General features: G+C 41.7%; 1 protein-coding gene across 1 annotated transcript; it reads left to right on the top strand.

Annotated features, from left to right (window-relative positions):
* Window positions 1-386: 386 nt before the first annotated feature.
* Window positions 387-25,752, top strand: sgsm1a (small G protein signaling modulator 1a; the record flags this gene model as incomplete). Its single annotated transcript, XM_079160718.1, has 26 exons — window positions 387-413; window positions 954-1,065; window positions 1,187-1,230; window positions 7,274-7,349; window positions 12,688-12,850; window positions 13,141-13,293; window positions 13,382-13,449; window positions 14,688-14,833; window positions 15,402-15,539; window positions 15,898-16,022; window positions 16,610-16,677; window positions 16,827-16,990; window positions 17,455-17,590; window positions 18,383-18,512; window positions 18,991-19,055; window positions 19,213-19,358; window positions 19,894-20,022; window positions 20,109-20,291; window positions 20,718-20,783; window positions 20,954-22,186; window positions 22,295-22,419; window positions 23,482-23,564; window positions 23,686-23,795; window positions 23,928-24,024; window positions 24,392-24,559; window positions 25,260-25,752. The coding sequence occupies 26 exons, from the start codon at window positions 387-389 to the stop codon at window positions 25,346-25,348; spliced, it is 4,044 nt and encodes a 1,347-aa protein (XP_079016844.1). The 3' UTR covers window positions 25,349-25,752.
* Between the last annotated feature and the right edge of the window lie 828 nt (window positions 25,753-26,580).

Here is a 26,580-nt window from a genome sequence, read left to right as displayed (position 1 = left end):
AAAAAAAGATCACAGTATTTTGTGTCATTCAGGGAAACTTATATTGACGTTTAATTTGAAAGATGTACCTACCCAATTCTTAATGTGGGAAACTATATCCAATGAAGATTATTCTCAGATTTTAATGCCGGAAATCTGATCCGTCTTTGCTTTTCAGTTTTTTTTTAAATTGCTAACACACTTAAATAACATATAAAGAACAATTATCAAGACTGACTCCCAGAGAGCAAAACCTCAGCTCAAGTCTCTAAAAACACAATTTCTGCTTTGCAACCAACTTGTTTGCCATTTCAAAACACTGGCATTCAAAATGCCACACTCATTGACCAATTGGCTAATACACATGTCCCCCGGGCCAAACACCTGTTATCAACTCATGAATCAGGATGATAGCTCCAAAAAATAGACTACAGGTGAGTTCATGTTTACAACAACAATGGAAGACAACAAAACAAGCAAGAGGCCTGTTATATAATACATTATATTAGCAATTAGAAAACAAAACACTATGATCCATGCTTTTTCTTTTGATGTACTATATTGTATTTAGAATATGATCTGTTCTGATAATCAGTGCAACATTTGGACATGATTTGATGGATTGATTGATTTTACAATGTGGAGAGAAATAGATATCAGTTTAATATATTCATGTACAATATCAAAAGGAGGCGGACATGTTAAAAGTGGTTAATATTGAGTTAAGATTGTGTAACTGGTTCAAAGACGATCACATCGTATGAGTCGTTTATAAATCATTAATTAGATTTAAATGTTTCATTTTGCATAAGATCTGTGGTGTTTCGCTATTTGTGCGTGTGTGGTTGTGTGAATTGTGTGTCGTGTGTCTTGATATAATTGTTCCAGTTTTTTAAATCGTGCTAAAGCAAACGTTAAAAATCTGTAATTACGCCTGTTCTACACCCAATGGAGGCCCTGCGTGTGTCTTTAAGAGGCGTGTTAGAGGAGGCGCAGCTGTGGTCGCAGTGTACGAGCAGCACTCAGCTGATGAGAGCGCTGCCGCTTGCAGACAGGAGACAGGATCCATGGCAACAATCATGGCAGGTGGGGGCAACAAAATAATATTTCTAAAATTGTGTTTGCGCTGTTTTGAGTTTGCAGACTAAGTGAAGTTGTTACAGATTGTAAATATGTCCTGTGTGGGACTGTTTGTGCTGTGTTTTAGAGGCAGAGACCCGACAGAGGCTGCTGCGCACCGTCAAGAAGGAGGTGGGTGTTTTCAACTCAGCACTTATCGCATCGGAAAAACAAACATGTTAGTTTTTATGAAGCTGGACAGTTTCGCCCCGCGCGCTGATATAAATAAGCCTTTTGGTGACACTTGTACTAAACGATCCGTCTATTCCTGATGATGGCAAATGGCTTGGATGCTCTTCTGAATCTCAACCTCTTTGAAAAGATTAGAAAACAAGCCCATATCAAATAGCAGATTACCAATAGTAGTCTTCAAGTATTTATCTTTTTATTCTTTATATATCTTCCTCCCTGTTTTGGGTGTGGGTGTTGCAGCTCAGTAATTATACGGGTGGAGAAGCAGCATGAAGGAAACAGATTGTGTTTGTGGTGTTTATGGCAGAGCAAACCATCAGCCTTCTGCCGAGCCATTTGGTTGTTACAGTCAGACACAGTGTGTGTGTGTGTGTGTGTGTGTGTGTGTGTGTGAGTGTGTGTGTGTGTGTGTGTGTGTGTGTGTGTGTGTGTGTGTGTGTGTGTGTGTGTGTGTGTGTGTGAGAGAGAGAAATATGGAAGCATCTCTGGTGATCTAGTCATCTGGTCTTCAGCACTTCATGTCACCCATCATCATTTGAGGTTACCGCAGTAAAACAGAAGATCAGAGTTCAGCAGAGATCAAATGAGACGTCGCTACCATTTAGTCTGTCTGACATTCAAACCATGAATGACATTTCTTCTTAGATATCTTCATCTTTGTGAATTTTCAGAAAGCTTACCGCAGTCTTTTGCTGTAGATTTGAGGTCCCAACCTTTGGAGAGAGGACATATGGAGCATGAAGATCTCTGACATGTGAAGCCTGTTACATGGGAGCAAATAGTGCTGAGGCTGAGACGCAACGCTGAAATTGCATGAACATCCATTTGGATGAAGAAGAATAATGATTTGTTTACTATTTCTGACATCTGTTTTCTTTGTTTTATCTAAAGAAAACTGCTTAAGATTCACACCATATATATGATCCTTTTCTGGACCTGATTATTACGGCTTAATATGATCACATAAGGCCTGCTGAGGGTGCTTACTGTTATTCTAGTAAACCTACCCTACAGCCTTCATCTGATATGAAGGATTGAAGTCCAGTACTTTTGTATTGTAGCTGTCAAACACATTAAAATATTCACAAGTTATTTCTGTGTAACATTCTTGGTTAACCACTGCATTTAGGCCACAGGTCTTGGGTTGCACCGGATATTCATAAATCCATTTGTTCTTCATAAGTTATTTCAACTAGCTAGTGTCACACTAGTGACATTTACTAAATCTTAATATTGCACCATTCAGGGTTCAACGATAATGTTTTTTTCCCCAATTGCCTTGTTGGGCAAGTGGGTCAGAAATCGACTTTGCAAAATGCAATTCTATAAATATTTACATCATTATTTAACAGCATTTTGATCCAGTGTCACGTCCAATGTGTGGACCATACTTATTTTACTCTTAATAAACTGCTGATCTTGTATACTGAACATTAGCAACCCATTGTTAGCTGTTTGCCTGTTGGTTCAGGTAACCTTAGCTACCCAACAGTCACACCTGCCAGTTACTAATAACTAGTCTGCGTAGTGAAACCTGTTTTAATGTAGGTAGTGGTGCATTAAATTTCCACTTAGTAATCACTTTTGTCATAATTAATTAACTTTGAACTTGTGTTTACTTTGTTGAGGTTTTTGTTTACCTTTGTTTGTTCAGGGAAGGTTTTTGCAAAATCACTGTCACCTCACCTAACCCAGGGAGCTTTCCAGCACCACCTAAACTATTGTACTGCTGTTTGTTTTGTACACTTAAAAGCTGAAGTAGTGGAACATTCACAGTATTTTTTTTAAAGAATGTTAAGCTACTCATTTCCTTTTCCTGGCCGGGTTTATACTTGAGGGGCACTTTGTTTAACATCCGTTTGTTAACAGTTGATGGATTTGTTTCATTAGTTTCATCTCACATTGCTTCATAAATTACAAGACTTTATTTCTGCAAAGTAAACAACGATAAAATCTCCTCCTGGATCTTGTGAAAGGAGGAATGAGGAGACTTTGGTCTGATTTGTTTTCCTCTGAGCTCTGTTTGCAGTCTTATCAGTGGAGACCAGACCCTTCTCATAATTAATCCTGCCTCCTGTGTGCTGATATTGCCTTACTGGGATTCACTTACAGTGCACTGTTTACCACAAATGCAACCTGATGGAGTCTGTAGATGGAACAACACAGTACGATAGCTCACTTTATTCACAGATAGCACTTCATGAAAATCAGCGTTAATCTAGATGGGTTAACAAAGAATTCAAATGTGTGAATCGGTTATGAGTTATTCCCCTTTAATGGAAGATAGATGTTGTTTGTACCGTTTTCCCTTCAGTTTATAGTTATTATTACTCTGTGTGGGTTATACCATATGGCGTCTCTATGCTATGTGTTCTCACACTCTCCTTGTCCAGCTGGTTGTGTGCCACCAGTCTGCTGAGATATACCTGGATGTGGGCCATTATCCAGAGATTGCAGGACGTCTGTAGCAGCGGACTTACCTTCTGGCACACACTGGTTTGAATGAGATCTCCTATTTGCCTTAGCTTTGATACAGAGCACCTCTCAGTCTCTTTGTGCTGCTCTGATCGTACCTCTGAATCATGCTCCTCGTTCACACAAACACACACCTGTGTTTGCTAAAGGAGAGAGAGAGAGAGAGAGAGAGAGAGAGAGAGAGAGAGAGAGAGAGAGAGAGAGAGAGAGAGAGAGAGAGAGAGAGAGAGAGAGAGAGAGAGAGAGACTGACTATTAGAAGAGCAGGCCACACAGATCTGCACCATTTACTCTGCTGTGTGGTTACTCAGGACAAGGTTTCAGGCAGTGGGGTGTAAAATAACCCACCAGTCTTGTGCTGTGTTTTCTGTTTGAAAGAGATTTTCTGATTCCTGGTAACACGTTGATAGAAAACATTAAAACAGGGTTGCTTCATAATGCAGGAACACGCTGCAGGAAAATCATCAAATATTATTGTTGTCATAGAAACTGATTACACTGAGACTATTATACAGTTTGTGAGCGTTCTAGGTGAGTGTCTTCATAATCAGGTTTTGATATGGATGAGATAGGATTACCGAGCGAGTTTATGCATCATTATGATCAAACTGATCCACCTCTACCTCGAGGGATGCTGTGTGTGTGTCATATTCAAATTATTTCAGTTTGAGACGGAAAGTTCACTCTGGAACTTAGGAAGGTGACAAAACAATCTCACTGCAAGGTTGAGCCAACATGGGCAAGAAGTCTAGATGAAAGTATAGAGAAAAACATGCAAATTGAACATCTACACTTCCATGCCAACTCCCATCGGATGAAGATCATGTTATATGATTGAAAGGTCCAGAACAGCTACTGAATGGACCTTGTGGGGAGCGATTGTCTTGTCGATTACTCCAGGTGCTATTGTGGTTGCAATGATTTTTGTGATGGAATCACTGCCTTGAGGTTGATCTATGTGCGTATCCATTATTAAATTGTTATTCAAATAATATAGTTCAGATTCAACTCTAAATCTCCAGAAGTGGAGCTTCCTGCATGGATTAACATGCATAACCAATGATGATTTTTCCCCTTCATTCGTCAGTGGCCAAAGAGATGATGAATAATGAGGGGTGGATGTTAATGGATGGGGCTTTCTCTCTGACTTATTTCTTGGCTCTGCTGTTGCTTCAGCTAATTGGAATACTCTGAAGATCTTTTATCACTCTGGCTGAGGCCCTCAGGCAACAGTAGTTAGTTCACAGCAGATTCATCAGGCTTTGCCGCTGTAAAAGAGGCATTTAATGGTGGTTGTCACATCACGCACATTGTTTTATCTGTAAATTCTTGTGAATATATATTTTGTGGTGCCATTTTAGTAGCTATGGCTACTAAATGTTAAATTCTGTGTAGATTTGTGCTTCACTGATGCCAAATGAACACACAGTACATCTGGATATTTTTAGTTACTGTAGTCAGGGAGCTGCAATACGTCTTTTTTGTTTATTTCAGCGATGAATGAATGTTGTTGATGCATCTTCTTAGGCGAAAGCGATCCACGGTGAGACATGTGCCGTCTCCATAGAAACCTGCAGGTTGTCTGAGCCTCGACACTTCACCAATGAATTCCTTAGAGGCCTGATCTGTAGCCCAGATGAAAGAGATGAGAAAACACAAGGAGTCTGCGCCTTCAAGTTGGCAGCAAATCAATCAGCTTCCTGTATGTCAGATGCACTCATAAAGAAAATTAGGGCCTATAGTCCCGTGTGTGTAAGTGTGTGTGTGTGTGTGTGTGTGTGTGTGTGTGTGTGTGTGTGTGTGTGTGTGTGTGTGTGTGTGTGTGTGTGTGTGTGTGTGTGTGTGTGTGTGTGTGGGCTTTATATAAGTGTGATCGTGAGTGGAGCGGGTGTACATCACATCAGACTGACACTGACTGCATAATGACTGCTGTCTAATTAGTGAATGTTTATATATACAGTGTATATATATCATATTTGGAGATTAGTCATCTTGCATTAACAGTGAGGGTGCAATCAGTGATCAGTGGGCAGATTTTTTTCAAGCACCATCACGAAAAAACAAGTTGTTCTGTGCTTCTCTCAATTTCAGACTTACAAGTAGGGCAATATACTGCTTTTAGGTCCAGTGTGTATGATTTTAGGGGATCTATTTGCAGAAATTAAATATAATATTCATATGTTGGTGTGTAATCACCTGAAGCTAAGAATCGTGGTGTATTTGTCAGCTCAGAAACAGCCATGTCGCACTGCCATGTTTCTACTGTCGCCCAGAACGGACAAACCAAACACTGGGTCTAGAGAGAGCCTTCCACTATTTTACGTTACCTTCAGGCCACCGTCATTCTTTTAAAGGGAGGGGTGAGCGAAGGTTAATCAGCTGGATTCAATCTGCAACCTCACCGTTAGGTGCCATGAAATCCTACACACTGGACCTTTGAGTAAAACATCACAGTACATCTTCCACCACTGTTACAGGCATTATAATCCTTCCGTCTACAGCAAGTAAACTAGATATTAAGAGTATTGCTCTATAAATTTGAGCCGTAGTTGAAAAAAACCTGAAGACAGAACTTTATATCCTGGAAAGTTTTATGATCAAGCTGTAAATATCAAATCGTGAAAACTGATATTAAGACAGCTGGCTGCTTCTTGACCACTGAACTGCGAGAAAACGATTTCTTCACACCACCGAAGAATTGAATCAATGTGCAGATTGGAAAGAAAGATAAAATAGAGCAGAGGGAGCGTCAGCCACTGGAGGGAATAGCTGTGTGTGTGTGTCTGTGTTTGTGTAGAGGGTGAACTTGGCAGTGTAATAGGGTTGTTGTGGACAGACTCATTTCAACAGGAAATTACAGCTATCTGCGTGGCCGTGTCCGGAGGTTGCTATTCCCCATGCAGATTGCAGAGCGTTGCCCACACAGGGAGACGTCTCCATAGCCACCAGAGGGATTGATTTATCAGTCCTCTTAACTATTGGTCTGTAGCTCATGTCAGGCCAACGGGGAGAGGGGCACTTTGCCGTGACAATAAAACCTAACTAATGAGCTAATGAGTTACCTTGTGAGCACTGTGTGTGTGTGACCTCCAATTTTTTTAAAGAAGTTGGGTTTGAATGAATAGGATGTCATTAGCCTTTGACGTAACAGAATCAATTGCTCCCACTGAGGATTACAAACTGTTCAGAAATGGGAGTCTGTGATGGATGAACGCCCCTCCCCTTCCCTTTATTCTCCCACCCCCATTTCCCAGTAGAGGTCCTTGGGATGAAAGCTAGTGACTCATCCACCAATTTCACATGCATTGTTCCCACTCAGTGTTTTTCTTCCTCTTTACTTTTCAACCCCAGTTCACCCCTGAGCCCCCTCATTTCATCATCTTACCCTATTTTGTTATATACATTTCTATAAATTCTCATTCTCTGAAGCATATTCTCGCCCCTCACTGACTGTGTCCATCACTTGTGTTAATTAATGAGTCATCCAGCATCTGGCATGTCATTGACAGGTGAAGCAGATTATGGAGGAAGCCGTCACCAGGAAATTTGTTCACGAAGACAGCAGCCATATCGTGTCCTTCTGTGGTGAGTAACCAACAAACATGACTGAATCAAAGCTTTTGCTCCTTTATAACTTCTTCAGCTTTAATAATTCTGCCACACTGAGTAGCCGGAGTATTTTTTTATTCCAATCATTCCTGATATTGTCGATTTTAGTTACTTGTGTCACCTTTATATTGTAGTCTTGAATCCATCACCATCCATATGTTTGTAGGTTGCCATTACTACTGTTGGTTTTATTCCTCTACACTGTCTTTAACTTTACATTTCTATATATATTATATTTCTTATAATTCCACTCTGCAGTCATTTTAAGAATACAACGTTAATCACAAATTCACTCAGATTCAAATGTGAAGTTGGAGGTTTTACTTAACGTTCCAGTTCTCCTAGTAGACAGCAATAACCCTGCCATGTGTGGGAAAGTGTTACGGACTACATAATGTGTCTAGGGGGACACAGCGAGTAACATAACTAGTTTATGCAAAACCATTGCAAAAATTGAAATAATCATCCTACCAACTAGCCAGCCAGGAGAGAGGATAACTACAACAGAGCTGTACCAAGGAGCTAACAAAACAGAAGTTCAGCAGAAGCAATGCTCATGACAGCAACCAACAAACAGCTCGAAGGCCAAGAAAAAAGGGCAAGAGCGCTGGTTCTGGGGGTTTACATGCAGCTCCACTGACGCACTGATGAATCTCAGGTGTGAGTGCTCCGGCCACTTAAAGGGGCGTGGAAGACCTGAACCACAGAGCTCTCTTCCAATAAGAGGCCAGAGGAAAGTCAGTGGGCGTAACAGAAAGCAAAATGTGTTGTAACAGAACCAAATGAAGTCCTTATTATTGGATTGGTTTTCCTATAATAGAGGTCTCTGTCCAACAAAATGAACATATTTGCCTCATTACATCTCGAGAAGGAAGTTGAGATTTCACCTGCTTCATTAAAAACAGACAGTCGGCCCAGTGACGTAAAGTCCCACATCTTCAGCAATCACATAATCAGTGTGGTATAGAAATAAAGGACATTTAAAGTTCAGTATTCCACCAAATGTTGTTGTTCTTGCCTCCAAATGGCACTAACAGAGTGCAGCATGAATCCTGTGAGAAACACGCTGCCCACATGCAGGCGCTCACACTAGTCAGATGTCTGGCTCAGTCCAGAGCTGTGATCCATAACAAGATATATTTTGGGATTTCAGTGGGAATAAAATTACTTTCAGCTTGCAGAAAATTTGATATTTTTACCAGCTGGAAGCCATGCGTGCAGACTAAGACTTGACAAGTACTTCTTAACTCGTGTGATGAGACTCTCGGAAGACCATGAAACTGTAGGAAATTGTATTCATGGTATAAACAAGTGAACAGTAATGAAACATTCCCTTATTACCATGGAGGAAAATAGTTTGAATAAGTTGTCTTCATCGTATGGGTAAATATGTGCGAAGAGCTGCACCAACGAACACACAGAGTTGTATCTCTGTAGACCTGTCTGCTCTATATCGTTGTTTCATGGCGATGGGCGAAACCACTATATTGAGTAACAAATAGTGAGAAACAAAAATCTGTATTAGTATAAGACACAGTTTTACCCGCTGTTGTCAGATGAAGACACACAGACACACAGACACACACACACACACACACAAATAGCTCCTTTCATAATGTGAAAATAATTTACAGTACACTTCAAATATATATATTAAATCAGCAAATTATGTTGGATATCTTTCCCACCCAGTTATCAGATTAGCCCAAATCTCTTTTTATGGTTTTACTTTCCCTTGGACGGTAATGAAAATAATTTGTCACACACCACAGATTTTGATTAAAGTGTTTTTTATGTCCCCATGGCGGCGGCAGTCGTCACCGAGACATTATGTTTTCGAGTTCGCCATCCGTCCGTCCGTGCGATGCATTGAACGTGATATCTCAGGAACGCCTGGAGGGAATTTCGTCAAATTTGGCACAAACCTCCACTCCACTCCACTCAAGGATGAATTGATCATACTTTGGAGGTCAAAGGTCAATGTGACGTCACCAAACATGGGGTTTTTTTCATGATCATTTTGATAATTTCACATAAATGTCTTGTGATTACATTTTGGACATACGTAAATTGCAACACAAGTGGCTTTATTTTTTTACATCAATCAGTATTGGGGCCACTGTATGTGCTGTATGTGTTTTTTTTATTAGTGCTTTAAAGTCTGCGTGTCATTATTCTTGGCCTGCGGTGTGGACATTATCCTTTGTATCATCTAACAGCCTGTAATAGCTGCTGGTCAGTCTGAGGCCTGTCTTTCTTCTACTACTATCATACGTCCCAGTGGACAAAAATGAGTTAAGGATGACCCTCTCATCTTTCTATTTTGTTGTCAGCCAGTTTCCGCCTCCTCCTGACTCCTCCTGTGATCCTTATAGACAGTGAGTCTTGCTACTATACGTCCTCTTTCAGCTGCGGTCTGTTTAGAGATGAGAGGGAGTGGAGGATGGGAGAGGAGCTCGGCCAGCTCACCGGGGAGCAATTAGCCTCCATCATCATGGCTACTTTGATGAGGTGCCCAGGCAGACTCTGAAATGCAGACGCTGTGGAGAGAATGTGTGTCAGAAAGCCACCGTTGACTTGAGTTATGAAGCAAGGAAAAGTGGCATAGCAAAGCTGAAGACCACCATACAGTGTATTGTATTTAATGACAATTTGACCAACTTTGTAAACAAAGGGAGCAAAGTTGTGTCTAAAGTTAGACTGGCAGCCTAATCAGTTGAAATTCATCTCACTATAGTTGCAATTTAGACCAGTGATGGTAATGTTTTTAAAGCAGCATTTGACTCATTCATAATATCAAATATAACCATTTATCATAAATGTCATACCAGTTCAATTCTGTTTTGTATATTCTGTGCTAACAGTGCAAACTAGGCAAACAAGCTGACAGAGCTAACAGTGTTTACCTGAGGGGGAACATGATGGTGGGCGCTATGCTTCAGCGATGACGCTGTCGTCGGGACGGCTTTATAATCTGTAACCGCCGCATGAGAGCAGCGCAGGCGGCACACTCGAGCCAGTGGGGCACGCTCACATGCACTAATATGCCCTAAAAAGCATGCGCGGCTGGCTGGTTGTGTCAACAAAGCAAGGAGAAGCTCAGATAACAACACACACAGAGGGAGAGCATCTTCATTCTCTGCCCAGATAGCCATTAATCCACTATATCTAGAGCAAATAGTTGTTTGCTGTTTATTAATGCTCTGGATGTCGTATATTGCTCAATTGGATGATAGAAAAGCAAATATTATTACATATAGTATCATGTATATTGGTGGTGAAGCGTCACATATTTCGATCTGCAGCTAGTGGCTCTTTATTAATCAGCAATCAACTGATTAATCATTCTGTCTATGAAACAAATCAGAAGCTGTGATCACTAATTGTGTTGTTTTTTTTAATGTATTTTAAATTATATCAGATAAAGAACGCAAATTATAAATTGACCAAAAGCAACATGAGATAATGTTTCTATGAATCCACTTATTGACTTTTCATTTCAGCATTGTCGATGTTAAGACTGTTTGTTCCTTTGGCTGCAGTGAGTGAAGTGTTGCTCTCTGTCACTGTCTGAGAGTCTTTTAATGCACTCAGTTGCCACAGATACAGGATGGTTAGAGGCAATTTACCATGTCAGCTGTTTTTACTGTGGAGGACCACACAAAGGACTGATCCAACACACATGATCTCATTTTCTTGTCACTGCCGTTTGTGATTATTGTTGTAGGAGTTTGGGTCGGATCACACATTTCATTTGACAGAATACCTGTTCTATCTCCCTGCCTTGTGTCTCATACTGAACACTTCTTTTTGACTCATGGGAGTTTTCTGTATAGCTTGGTAGATAGACAGTAGCTCTTAAACATGTTAAACCTTTTAGGAGTTGCTTTTTTTTTTGCTCTTTTGCCATCTGAGACTAATTAACAAAAACAATGAGATGAACTATATTTGGAGACCTTTTAACGTTACCCTTTGTGCTGACATTTAGCTTCTTGCTCTTATAATGATGTGGAGCGGAAAACAGCACAGACAAGGAGCAAAATGAAGGAAGAGAGAGTGAAGAAAGCAGAAATTGACATATTTTGATAAAAAGAAAAGTGAAAGTTGTGATGACACTTGTATTGTCCGTGTAGAAGTTGTTAACAGAGATGGAGGTAACAGCAGTGACAGAGAAAGTGACCGATGTACTGAGCGATATGATAAAGGGCGGGATGGAGGCTGTGTTTGAAGGAGTGAGGATGATGGAGACAGAGAGAGATCGTGATGCTGATGAGCATCCCCCCCCCTCCGCTCGTCTCTCCCAGAGCTCCACGGCTCCATCAACAGGGGTTCCCATGGCAACACCAGCCTTCCCCCTGACCCCATGTGAACAGAGCCACAGGATTAGTCCTGAAAGACAACTCAAATGTCAACACAGCTCCAGGTGCTGCCACGTAGCCATGAGAGGGAAGAGGGCTGTCTGCCTTTGTGCACGTGTGTCATCGTGTCATCGCCTTGTGTGTCCATTCCAGCTTATTGGACGAACATAGTTCATGCAAAGATGATTATGTGAGAACCTGAATTTGTTCAAATGTTTCTTTTCTCCGTACAGAAAATCCATTTAAGAAATATGCAGCCTTTAACCCTGAAAAAACACGTCTCCTGAACATGTAGCAGAAGGGTTTGATTATGTATTGAGCACAAACACAACACACATTTTCACCAGTTGCCACAAGCTTAATTTCATATTTAAATGCACAGTGTCAACCGATATGTATGCAGGCTTTATATAAACACCATATTAAACACATAAATACAGAAGATAGTCACTGTGCAGAATTGCAGATAAACTCACTTGACATCTGAATTGTTGAGCGTTGTTGCTTTTGTGCCCAGGATTCCCTGGAAAGTGCGTAGACACCGAGTTGATTATCCCGGCAAAATAAAGGTCATTTAATTGAAGTGGATGTGTGACATGACATGTCTGCCAAATATTTTGTACCACAAAACTTCTGGATAATTTATTGACACCAATTAGTATTTGTGTCACAACATATCAAGCGCTAATATCCCAAAATTGCATTTTTTTAAATCAAATTTTAAGTGATTTTAAGTGTTCCAAATTAAAGCTGTACTTTAATATGTTTATGTTAACAATTGGTCAATTTGGTCAACCAGCAGTTGGTGGAGACTAAAACGGAGCTCAAAGGAGAGACCAAGGTGTCTGCTGTCCTTTATTGATATGCTCTTCCTGCATATAATATTAGAAAAGTGCACTTTGGTAAAGAGTATATCTTTTTTGTTGTTGTTTAATCATATGTTTGTGTCCACACAGCTGCAGTGGAGGCATGTGTTCTGCATGGGCTGAGACGGCGAGCAGCCGGCTTTCTGCGTAGCAACAAGATAGCAGCACTCTTCATGAAGGTGGGAAAGAGCTTCGTCCCAGCTGAGGAGCTGTGTAGGAAGGCCCAGGCGCTCGAGCAGATCATCGAGACAAAGTGAGAGACGCACACGCCCTGGCTCGTTGTCACACATCACAGTAGACTTCAAAGCTCACATCAAAGCGCGGTGTGAGCGAAAGCACTGAAAACAAATGGCTGTCTGCTTACTTGAAGGGATATTTTTTGCTATGAAAAGCCTCTAAATAATTCATGCATTTGAGCTTTTATGAATCATGAATCACTGATGCCATTAGCGTCAAGCAGATGCAGTTTTACTCAATGGAATTCTAAACCATGTTATACTTGTATTGTTTATATTGAAACTTGTGAATCACCTCCTCCTGCAGACGAAGTCAAAGCTTGCAAAGTCAGGACAGCCTTCGCAAGATGCCCCGACTGCCCGGTCTCACCCCGCAGGGAGTCAAGAACCTGTGGATCCGGACGGCTCTATTTGAGAAGGTGTTGGACAAGATTGTCCTCTACCTGGTGGAGAACAGCAGGTACGTCGAGAAGGGTCAATGAAACGTCTGTTTCTGTTACAAGAACTCTATGTCCCCTCAAAACCCCCCTTTCACGTTTGTCTTACAGCAAATACTACGAGAAAGAGGCTGTTCTAATGGACCCTGTGGACGGACCGATCCTTGCCTCTTTGTTAGGTAATTATGCGTGACATTGTAAGCATTTGTGTCTTTTAATGTTGTCATCTTGCATTATGTGCCACACTCTGTTTGGGCTCATGTTTTAATTTCAGTACGAAAGCTTGTTCCTGGACCAGTATCCTATACAGGGACATTGTGGTACCCTTTTTTCAATTGTTTTCATTTGTACTAATGCTTCATTCACATGGAATCAGGCAGACTCCAGACGGACCAAACCCTCTGAACGGCATCAGAAGAACAAACAAACAGTCCTCCGGCAAAAAAACAAACCTGTGTCGATATATTGCTATGGTGATGGAATCAAATATATTAAATTAAATCTCTTTATGTAATTATTGCAGTAATGTCGCTATAAATAGCTGCTTTCTCATAATATTCTAGTACAAACTTAAAAAAACATTCTCCTTGGGTAAGGGAGCTACGTCCATCTGTTTGTATATTTGCGGAGGACGGCGTCCTGTGGTCAAATGCAGACTTGACCACAGGAGTTTTTAGACTCGAGCAAGAAGTGCTGATAGGCTAACTAGTAGAGGTCTGTCCTGCTGCAACAGGGACCTGATCCCTCACCAGCTTCCCACCAGTGAACACTGGCACAGTTTTTTGAGGCCGAGCCAGAAGCATTGCTTTTGGTGCTGAATGTGGCCAATTTGATGAATTTGCCCTGTACCTTCCAGATCAGGCTGGTATACGTTTGTACCCTAATGCAGTGATTCCCGACCAAGAGAGTTACAAGATAATTCGACTGCTCGTGAGTTGATTAACAAGACAGGAAAGGAAACATATTTCTGCCACGCAAAATTCGGTTTATTTATATATTCTTTTTTTAGTTTCACCATTTGCGTGTGAATTTGTGGATTATCTTGCATCTTCAACTCCCTGAAAAAAAACATTCTCTGTTTGAACTAGCCATTACCTCTCAACTTATGCAACTTGTAACGCTGGGTCACAAATAGATCAAACTTATTTAAAGGGTTGCAAGCCAAACGGGTTGGGAGCTGCTGCTCTGAACTATCATAATATTCTTTGTACCTTTTATGGTGGGTCAAAAGGGAGCTCATCTGAGGCTTGTTACAATACATGACTGAAAAATCAACTGTATCTTTTTAGTATGAAAATGTACCCCTTCTCTTACTCTATCGAGTGTGCTCATTGATGTTTAGGATAATCCGGTGCTGATCACTGGTTAGTGAAATCTTAGTGTCTGCTCTCTGTAACTGTTCACCGTCACTCGACAGTTGGACCTTGTGCTTTGGAGTACACAAAGATGAAGACAGCCGACCACTTCTGGACGGACCCGTCTGCTGACGAGTTGGTGCAAAGACATCGTATCCATGGTGGCCACTGCAGACAGGATTCTCCCACTAAGAGGCCTGCACTGTGTGTGAGTATTAAAACTGGTAATACAGTAGACGAACATGCAGAATTAGTGCCAGGCTCGTTTTAGTTCATCACACATGTCTAGCTGGCAGAGTTTTAGTGTGATCCGTTTCATTTGCTTCTGAGATCCCATCTGATTAAAGAGGACCTGCTAAGATTAGTGCATAAAGTGAAGTAGCGTGACCCAGGAGAAAGAACAGAGTGTATCTGAGACCTTCATACTTGTTAAATGTTCAGGTTGCCAGTGAACCAGGTCAAGTCATCTATCTCACAGCACCACAATGCTCTTTCCAGTTGCTTGGTCCTGTGTATTTGTATCTGTGTATATTCCAAACAAAAGCATACAAGTCATTGGCATCAGGAACAAGGGAGGATGCATGCATTGGTGCACATGAATGAATCTCATATTTCTATTATCTTGAGTCATGTGAAAACGAAATGTTATTCATTGAAAATGGCTGTACTGTGACTGGCCAGCTGTAATTAATTCTGCAAAGATAGTCATCAGTTTAGAACCAGTTTACGATGTTTGTTGTCTGATGTGATATTTTCTTTTGGTCTGTGTTGTGCAGATCCAGAAGCGGCACTCCAGCAGCAGCATGGATGAACGCCCTTCCCCCTCGCCATCAGCTCGTGAATATGTGGAGTCGCTGCATCAAAACAGCAGAGTGACCCTACTGTTTGGCAAAAACAATGTGCTCGTGCAACCGGTAACTGTCTGATGCCTCTTTTTCACTCATAGCTGTATAGCTATGACAACCCCAGAAATATATATATATCAATTTATTTCTCCACGCTGCCGCAACAACGTTTTATAAACAGACTGACAATAGTTCTGTCCTCTGTCTCACAGCTAAAAAGTGTCATTAACACCAGAGGAATATTTATTTGCAAGTTAAAGCCATGAACAAAATGCTAGTTTGCATATTGTATTGTCATCCCATACATTTCAGAACACTATATAAGACCCTGACATGCACCCAGGTTAATAAGACGAAACTGTAAAATGTAAATACATGCACATGACTGCCGTACTTAGCATTTTCTTCATCCTCGCGGTTGCCTCAGAGGGACGACATGGAGGCTATCCCAGGTTACCTCTCTCTGCACCAGAATGCTGACCTCATGACCCTGAAGTGGACACCCAACCAGCTCATGAACGGCTCTGTTGCAGACTTGGACTACGAACACAGGTGCAAAACTATCCAGCTTCAAAATGGATCACGATTATGGCGATTGTGTCTGTCTACAAAGCCTGTGTTTGATGATATTAGCAATCCTTCTCATATAAGAATATCTAACGTGTATACACTCGTCGTTTATCTTAACGTCTTTTATCAGCTGTTTGTGTAACACTCGGGTATTACTGAATAATGCAGTGTGTTTGTGGGTGGCTCGGGGGCTCAGTATGCAGAGTCAATGCTGCTGATCTGATGAGGCTTATTTTGAGCACTCCAGCAGCCAGCAGATGGTTTATTGACTGAGGCGCAGTCAGACATCTCTCAAACCCGCAAACTGTGTTATGTTCCTGTGCCTGTGCATGGTTCGTCTCACCAAAAATATTGATTATTGCATTAGTCCACTCTGCTCCTGCTCGTCTGTGCGCACTCTCCCGACTACTCTTTTTATTTACCATAAAATTAATTGTCCTTGAGATTTTAACTTCGATTGATATTCCCTGTCGATTTGCTTTTCACTGTTAGCTGGTGATCCACGCGGTGTGCTAAGACTAGTCTGGGGCGTTATTTTATTGACTATGTATTTGATTAATGTTTTTCAGCGTATACTGGGATTATGCCATGACCATCCCTCTGGGGGAGATAGTTTACTTACACTGTCATCAACAAGGTGGGTCCTCACAAACCTTTACAGCATTCTGACTCTGTATTTGCGTGTCATTTCTGCCTTTTCTTTTTGTTATAACTGTCTGCAATTAAACACAGCTGTCTAATAAAATGGCATCATGAATAAGTAAACCAAGAAACTATCTCCTGCAGTTGACAGTGGGGGGACGGTGGTGCTGGTCAGTCAGGATGGGATACAGAGACCTCCACTTCGCTTCCCCAGAGGAGGCCACTTGCTCCAGTTCCTCTCCTGCCTGGAGAACGGCCTGCTTCCCCACGGCCAGCTGGACCCTCCACTCTGGTCCCAGAGGGGAAAGGTCAGCATTAGAGGTTTTTTCTTTGGGGTCGCTCCCTGGCTTCACATCCGGAACATAAATTACACATATCAGCCATTCTTCAAGAAAAAGAGCACTAAAATGCAAAATCACCCCAATCTGATCAATAAATCCCTAAAAAAACACATTTAGAAATAGATGCACTGCGTTGTTGTGATATTGGTTGGAGTGATACTAATGAATGTGTGGCTTAATGTTCCCTCTGCATCACCACACAATAAAAGTGTCTTCTTGAATGGATGTTTTTGATTGGACTGTGAGTAGCATTGTATGTGCTGCTAAACAGAATAATAAAAACCACCCACGCATGCTCAAACACTATTAATAAGCTGAAGCACGCAGACACTCAACATCTTTAATTCACATGGATGGTTTAGCTGGGCTCTAATGGTTGAAGCATTTTGGTTGTTGGCATTAGTTTAATATCAGTTGTATTCTCATTGCAGGGGAAGGTGTTTCCCAAGCTGCGTAACAGGGTTCCTCAGGGATCTGGATCCTCAGACTCGGTCTCGGATAAGGAGGAGGACGAGGCCACAGACTATGTCTTCCGCATCCTCTTTCCAAACAGCCAGTCAGAGTTTGGTGAGATTCCTTCCAGAGAAGCAAATAAATACGAGCAGCACCCACGAGCCTCTCCAAATTGTTGTATTTTTATGAAAATGCTACTCGTTGTTTGTTACAGTAACTGTAACCCATCATCCCCATCTGACTTCCTCCCTCTCCCTTCAACTGAGTGGACAGTCATCCTCCAAAACAGGGATCCTGGTTGTACCCAAGAGGTCCTGCAGCTGTCCTGGAGAATCCCCCTCACTCACAGGACGCGGCTGTAATGCTGTCACACCTCGGCTCGTCTGTCAGCTTGCTTTAACTCTCTGCATCTGAAATCCTCCTGACCTGTCCTGCGCCTCTGGCAAAGTTTATTGATGTGCATTGTTATTAAAGCCCCTCCCACTCCCTGCCGCCTTGTGTCACCCCTTTTTACTGCATTACAGCGCAGTAACCTTTTAACAGCCAATAGGTGGATAACTGATTGATCGAATATGGCTTATGGCGTATCGCTCAATTGCTCTATCTCTCTATAATGTTGTAATAGAATATGACAGCTTCATGCTTTCAAATTGTGCATCTATTCCAGATTGCATGAATGTTTTTGTTTTCATGCTTTATCTTTGCTCCAACAGGAATCAAGCACAAACTAATTGTACTCTGAAGTGTTTTCAGCAGATCACAATTGATGAGCATAATTCTGCTTATGCAAAGCGTTTCCAGTTGTGTTTAAATCTTCTAAGTGCAAATGTAATTGTTGTTGAAAGCCTCTGTAGCATAATGCTTTTTAAGTGACAGTGATTGTTTGTGTGTGCGTGCATGTTGCAGTGACTCCTCCAGACTTGATGGATCAGGGAGCTACAATGTGGCATCCCACTCTCAGGAAGTCCTCGTGTTCCTCTTGTTCTCAGGGGAGCTTCTCTGATGGGGCGACGCCCAAGGGGTGCAACCATGAGAGGTTAGACATAAGCACGCTTCAAGCTAGACTGAGTTGTGCTGCATTGTGACAGAGAAACTGCCGAAGACACAAAGGAACAAACCTGACATCCCTCAGTGCCGACCAGAAATCCTCAACAATAGAGACAAAACTGAGAAAGGAGCAAAGATACAATAACTTTGCAATTACCCAGGAAGACAATTATCTGACATTTACCTCTCTGACATGAGAATGTGTTTGGAAAATGAGGTGACAAGCGAGGCTGATAAGATGGTTGAAGGCTATGAAACAAAGGCAAGCCTCCGGGCCAATTTGTTCTATATGTCAGGTAATCATTTGAATGATAAAAGGTTAGACCCAACACTGTAATAAACTCTACATTAGACACAGTATCTCAGTACAATATGAGTAACTTCTCACGTTTGATGATTGTCCTTTAAGGAAAGAGAAGAGAAAAGTGAATCCTCAACATAAGGCTCTGTGCTGTATCTTCCTGCAGGGCTCCTCTGAAGCTGCTGTGCGACAACATGAAGAATCAGATCATCTCTCGGGCGTTTTATGGCTGTAAGTGATTCCTTAATATTTACCCTGAAAATCCTTAAATATTAGCATCTATTCACATTCACTTGGAAAATGTGTTGGAGGTAGTACGTAATATCCTCATTTCAATTATCACTACCATCTGCAGAGCCATTCAGTAATGAACTGTATTGTCAACCAGGGTTGGCATACTGCCGTCACCTGTCCACTGTGCGTACACACCTCTCTGCTCTCGTCAATCACACCATTGTGGCGCCCGAGGTGCCGTGCGATGCCTACAAAGGGCTCACCACGGATGTGTGGCAGACCTTCCTCCAGGACTGCACAGTAAGCATCGCTGGTGTCACAGCACTGCAACCCAAACCTCACATTGCTGCAGACAGTATGCTGTGTGCACATACACACACATGCATGTCCACTCCCGGGCTTCTGTCTCATCCATATTCATCCTCTGCTGATCATGTGGCTCTCACCATTAGTCTCACAGCAGTGTGCATGAAGCGTGACTAATGGCCCTGTCAGTCTTAAAAGTCCACATTTATTTGGACGTCAGTTACATTTACCTAATGCCATGGAGGGTTTGAACTGAACATAAAAAAAGGATTTTACACATACATACTGTATAATCACACACACAGATGCACCAGTGCATGTCACACCATCTACCAACCTCTCCTGCATTGGTCATTACCTGCATTCACAGTAAAAGCTACCATGAGGCTTCCATGTTGGTAATGCTGTTGTTCTGAAGCACTATTGAATGTTTTAAACTTGCAAATAGTGATAATTGTACTTTTAATGAAGGGGCAAATCCAAAGATTGATAACAAAATGTTGAAAGTATTTTTATCTTTTGACTTCAGGCATACGATGAGAAGGAGCTGCTTCGTCTGGTCTACTTTGGTGGCGTGGACGCCTCGCTGCGTAAAGAGGTGTGGCCTTTTCTGCTGGGTCATTACCAGTTTGGAATGTCGGAAGCTGAGAGGAAAGAGGTTTGTAGTTTGCGCGATTATGACTTTGCGTTCAAAGTATTTTCAAGCTGAGCCACTGACCCTTGATCGCTCACCCCTCACCCCAGGTGGACGAACAGGTCCAAGTGTGCTATCAACAGACCATGCGTGAGTGGCTCGGCTGTGAGGAGATTGTCCGCCAGCGGGAGAAGGAGCAGCATGCTGCTGCATTAGCAAAGTGCTCCTCAGGAGCGAGCATGGACATCTCCAGTCAGAAGATGATCCACCACAGCTCCACTGTCAGCAATGAGGTGACGCAGTAATGCTCACTTATATTCACAGTTAGGAAATAAATGTGTCCAATTTTATAAGTAAAGGTGTGTTTACTAGTTACAGCAGTACAGTTGCATAACTGTTGGGCAGCTCTCCGTAGCTCGTAGCTTTCTATTCTATAAAAAATCTGCATGATAAAAGACAATTATCAAGCTGAGAAGGTCTAAAGGGAATATTGGTTGCATCATGGGAGAAGGTAGAATCGAACAGTTTTGGGATTGGCCCACGCCTGGAACTTTTAACCATTATTTTTTCCTGCAACTGCACTCAATTCCAATACTCACCAGAGTATACCTTTATTGTGAGCACAGCACATGTCATGAGCCAATGACAACAAAGATGCATATCAGTAAAACATATTTTAATATAATAATATATTGGTCTGAATATCTTTTATTACCCAGTCCCCCCAGAGCTCAGACAGACAGAGTCTGGCTCGCCTGCAGAGTGACTCCAGCAGCAGCACACAGGTATCAAATACTCACCATATTACAGCCTGCATGGCCTTTTAAAAATGGTCTTTCATGCAAACTGAATGACTCTTCTGTTAAGACTTTTTAGACTTCTAATATCCTGATCCTAAAGTAATGCATGTGATCTCAACCAATACTCCTTATCCCTGCATTCTCTCCCTTGCTAGTTCTTCACATCCTCCCATCCCTTCCCCTGGAGTAGCCTGCTTCCCTTTGGCTTGTTCTTTCAGGTGTTTGAGTCCGTTGAGGAGGTTGATCAGATCGAGACGGAGCCCAAGAGCGAGGAGGCCAAACAGGTGCCAAAGATACCCAATGGAGCTCTGCAGAACGGGATAAACTCTCCTGACTCCGGACATCCCTCCTCCCGCAACTTCTCAGTCACTTCCGGCCTGTCGGACGGCTCACTCAGCACAGAGGACAGCGCTGTACCTGATACAATCCCGAGATCTGCAGCTGTTCCTCAGGCACCACAGAGCCCAGTCAAATCTGCAGGGGTAGAAAGTGAATGTCCGACAGATGAGATGGACAGCCAGGTGAGAGGTAAAGGGAAGAACAACGAGGAGGAGGAGAAAGCACCTGATGTGACCAAATCTGCAGAAAATACCAAGCCTGAGGAGCTGGTGAAAGCCAACAAAGACACAAGTCTGCAACCCAAAACACAAGAAACTGTTGAGGAGTCTGGAGCCATTCAAACAGAGGGGCCCAAGTGTGAAAATAAAGATGCACTTACATCTGTAGAGTCAGGGGAAACAGAAAAAGAAGTGCCTGATGAGGATACTGTGATGGTGTCAGCAGCTGCTACAGGATCAAAAGGAGAACTTGTTGAGCAAAGTCTTAAAAAAGCAGTAGAAGTGAGTATTGAAGAAACTTCAAAGCGTGAGAAATCTGCAGAAACAAATGTAGAAAAGACGAATGAAACGGACGGATCAAAGTCAAGTAAACCACAAGAGGTTTTATTGGCAGATTGGAGAGAAAATATGTCCATTGATCACAAGACTCCTGGGGTGGAGAAGAACCTAGTTTTCTCAGCCGACACCGGGGTCTCGAGACCAAGAGAGGCCTACTTTGCCTCCCAGACAGATGAAGCTCAGGTTATGACTGAATCTGATGAGTCTCCCTCAGCCATAGAGATGGAGGAGATCCCAATAGCCAAAGTTTCCATGATGCCTTTGAGCAGAAAGGGACGCTGTAAAGCAACGTCTTTCTCTGAGGACTCAGCCCCCCACATAGAGCTCAGGCAGGAGGACGAGCAGGTAAAGCGCAGTGCAGACAGCACAAAGCCCATCCTGTGTTTGGAGCCAGAGATGGAGAGCCTGTACCCCAACTTTGACTCTCTGGCCGAGTCTGGAGACACCAAGAATGAAGCCACCTCTCAAGAATCTGCTGGGAGTACCTTCTCTGTATGCACACGTATTTTTTGAGTGTTTAAATGAATTTATGCTAGGGCAATACAACACTATTATGAGCTTGATTTATCTCTTCATTTATGTATTGTGTGTTTGTTTCAGCAAGAGCTTTTGGACTTGTATACATTAAATCTGCACCGCATTGAAAAGGATGTCCAGCGCTGTGACCGAAACTATTGGTACTTCACTCCTGCCAACCTGGAGAAACTGCGCAACATCATGTGCAGGTAAAACACTGACAGCATCAGGGATGCAATAAAGAGTGTCAACATGATCATTTTACCCATCTTCATATAAATGGCGTATCTAACTTTCAGGGTTCATGGTTTGAATGTAAATGTTGTAATGATTGTTTGGATTACAAAAATCCCCCCATCCCCATCTTCATACCACTAAATCATAACCGTTCACTGCTTGTCTTATTCTTATAAGTGCTCCATAAATACAACTTTAAAGGATAAGAATGGCAAAATATTTTATTTTCTTCCTGTCAGCAAATTATGATAAGGCCAAAACTGACAACGAACTGATCCTAATCACAAGTATTTTCTGTGTAGCTAAAGCTTGATAGGGCGTATTGCTCTGTACTCCAGACCTCCGTTGTTTTACGAAAATAGTTAAAGACACAATGATGAGCACACTGTCACACTGCGTGACATTTTGAGTCCATCCCCAACACACCTTCCTGCTGTAAGTACTCAGTAGAGCACCACATGTGTGTCAATTCACAGCTGAAATGAATCCCCATCAAGGAGGAACATTCGCTAAATTTACAGAGCATGGCTGTTAAGGGAAAATACAAAGCCTTTTCTATTTTTTACATTTGAAACTATATGTGTGACCTGTTTTTAAAGATGTAGGCCTTCAGTAGGAACAGATGGGCTTGGGGCTGAGTGCCACAGACAGGCTAGGGGAGTCAGAAAGTAATGAGAGACAGAATAACACATTGTTGGTTTGGGTCTTTTCATAAGATTTGCTGATGGTAAGAAAAAATATAAATACAATGCCTGACTTACCTTTTAACAGTAATAGAAGTGAAGGGCCACTCAGGAAAAAATGAGTAGCTCTAAAACACCATATTTACTCCTTCGAGAAGCCTACTCATTTTGCACTTTAGGAGTACTTGAATTTTATTGTGAAAAAAGAATGTTTAACAGCATTGATGAAAAATGTGAAAATACTTCTAACTCCTGAGCAGCGTATCACTCAGCGTATGACTCAGCGTATGAGTGGCAGATAAAAACAGCTGAAGACACTTTAGTTCACTGCTCTTGGTTGCATATTTACAGCTATATCTGGAGGCACCTTGACATCGGTTACGTACAGGGCATGTGTGATCTGCTGGCTCCACTTCTAGTCATTCTGGATGATGGTGAGTCAACACCGAATCACTTCTCTTTTCTGACATTTGGTGTATTTTTATAGTTATATTGATGGAACAACAGAGGACAGTTTGCCCACTCACTTTCTCGCTCCGTTTCCTTTTTTTTCAGAGGCCATGGCCTTCAGCTGTTTCACTGAGCTCATGAAGAGAATGAATCAAAACTTTCCACACGGAGGAGCTATGGATACTCACTTTGCCAACATGCGCTCTCTAATCCAGGTAACACAGTACTAGTAAAGCCTTTACAGATACTGTAGCAGTCAGGCATCACTAAATCCATTCATTACCAACAAACCTTTTCCTCCAAAACCAGTCTCTTTGTGTGTCTCCTCTGATCCCCTCGCTCTGTAGATCCTGGATTCTGAGCTGTTTGAGCTAATGCACCAGAACGGAGACTACACCCACTTCTACTTCTGCTACCGCTGGTTTCTCCTAGATTTCAAGCGAGGTAAAGTGACGGCTTGGTGCAAAAGAGTTTTGCCAATTAGAGGAGTAGCTGACTCACTCCTCTTTAAGCCCCGTTGGTGGATAAAACGCGAGCCACTTGGCAGCTCGGTAACAAGACATTTAGTTATTATCAAGACTTGGAAAGTCTTTTGAAGACAGCTGCATAGATAGTTTTTATAGTTATTCAGACTCCTCAAATGGCTTGTTTTGTCACCTGGGTATCTCAGTATAACCTCCCTGCAAACACTTGCTTCCAATCTTATCTCTCTCTGCCGATAACTCCTCTTCCTGCAAACTCTGACTCCCATCCGAGCCCTCAAACACCGATTTAGATCGACTCCCGTTTCTTTATGTGATTTGTGTTCCAGAGTTGGTGTACGATGACGTGTTTGCAGTGTGGGAAACGATCTGGGCAGCCAAGTGTGTCTCTTCCAGTCACTTTGTCCTCTTCATTGCCCTGGCGCTGGTGGAGATCTACAGGGACATAATCTTGGAGAACAACATGGACTTTACTGACATCATTAAGTTCTTCAATGGTAAAATATGTCACTTTACAGCTGACGTTGTTCATATAAATATCTCTTCATCCCTGTTAAAGGTGCCCTCGACTGATATTAGACATTACAAATCAGTATTACTGGTCACGAGTAATTCAGTTCGGCCTGTCAAAACAGTTGTGCAATGTCTTCTGTGAATGTGAACATTTTCTATGTATGGAATGCAACAAAGACAAGCTGTCAAGTTACATTATGGGAATTGTAGAAACCAGCATTGGAAGAGCTTGACTTAAACTAGGAACTAAAAGTCAGAATACTGTAAGTTGCCTTCTGCTGCACCAATTTTATTCCACATTCTTTTTAAAATATGTCTTTTGCAAGTCGTCCAGCATTAAAAGCATGATAATGGAACCAAGATGAAGTCCTGATTGAGCTTTGCCAAAGGAAGAAGCTCTGATTGGGTTGGTTGTGTTTCCAACCAGGGAAACAGCCGTCAGTGAGCACAAGACCAGACCTATTTGAATACAAATTTGTAACATGAAAGGAAACAGTCATAGGTCTGGATCCAGGCTTACAACAAATGTATGGAAGAGCTATACTAAAGTCTAGAGTTATTGAATGTCAAATAGCAACCTACGATAAAATGATATACAAGCTACTAGCTGTTACACGTCTGTTCAGATGTTCTCCAGACATTTTAGGAAATAATATCGGCCATTTGTGTTTTTTTGTCTTTCAGAAATGGCCGAGCACCACAACATAAAGAAGATTTTGACCATGGCCAGAGATCTGGTGTGCAAGGTGCAAATTCTTATAGAGAACAAGTGATTGTGCTCTTTGTCTTCTTCTTCCTTCCAAGTAAAGTGTGACCGGCTGTAGCAGCACAAGATTCAAATACATCTGAGCACACATGCTCTCTCTCTCTCACACACACACACACGCACGCACGCACGCACGCACGCACACATACACACACACACACACATACTATACAAAGCCTTTTCAACCACAGTTTGCTGCTATGAGCCTTATTCACTGTATCCACAATGTTGTTTGTGTTGTCAACAGATGTATGAGAATATTATGCTTCATATTTGTCAGTATGTTAAAGTGAAAAAAAAAATGATCTGAAAAAGCTTTTCTTTATTTTCTAAATACATCTGCCAGAAATTCCTTATGTGTCAATCTTAATCCGAGTGCACTTAACGTTTTGATATAATAATGGTCTTAGTTGCACATTTCAAACCAAATTCTATGTCAGAATTTCACCAGAGACTATATTTATGCAAAGAATACATTGCGATGATAGTTTATAATAATTATTTCAATGGTCAAGTCGACAAGATTATACTTTAAATATATCAGAAAGTTATCCCCTTATTCCTATCGCTTAATGAAGAATTTAACTTTTCATTTTGCTTAAATGCAACACCCCAAAACTAAATGAGTTTCTACTGATGACAGAACTCTGGCTTGTATTCCAAAATGAAACTTAAACTCCATTTCTGTTTCACAAACAACATTAAGAATAATTTAGGGTTTAGCACCATGTCAGTGATTTAGTTTAAAATGTTTTAATTGAACTGCCTCGTCTGCCAAATATTGTCTTTATTTGTTATGTGTGAATTGTACTGTACTGAGAGATAGATGTGTTTGACTTATGAGGTTTATAATATGTAAAATCCTAACCTAATATTTAAGGGACCTACGGGTGTCTGTGCGGAGATTTAAACCTGATTTGACTTATGTTATGTTTCCTTATCCAGTGAACCTCTAGATATTTAGTAAATTGTGCAGTTTACTCACCTTGTCTTGTATTGTCTGGCGCCTTTTTGTTGAATTAAATGTTAATTTCAGCTTGAATGTGACTATGAATTTGGCAGATCAGATGAGACGGTGAAAACAGTTAGTCAGTGACCAAATGAAAAGTTTTTTGGCGCCACGTTGATGAGATTCTTTAATGTGAGAGTGACTTAGACAGAGAGATGAGAATGAAAGGTACAGATGACGTTATGAGGGAAACTGTATTGATGTTTTGGCAGATTTGGGGCTCGTGAGGA

Source organism: Pholis gunnellus, assembly GCF_910591455.1.
Source record: "Pholis gunnellus genome assembly, chromosome: 6".
NCBI lineage: Eukaryota > Metazoa > Chordata > Actinopteri > Perciformes > Pholidae > Pholis > Pholis gunnellus.
This window is presented reverse-complemented; position numbering and strand designations above follow the sequence as displayed.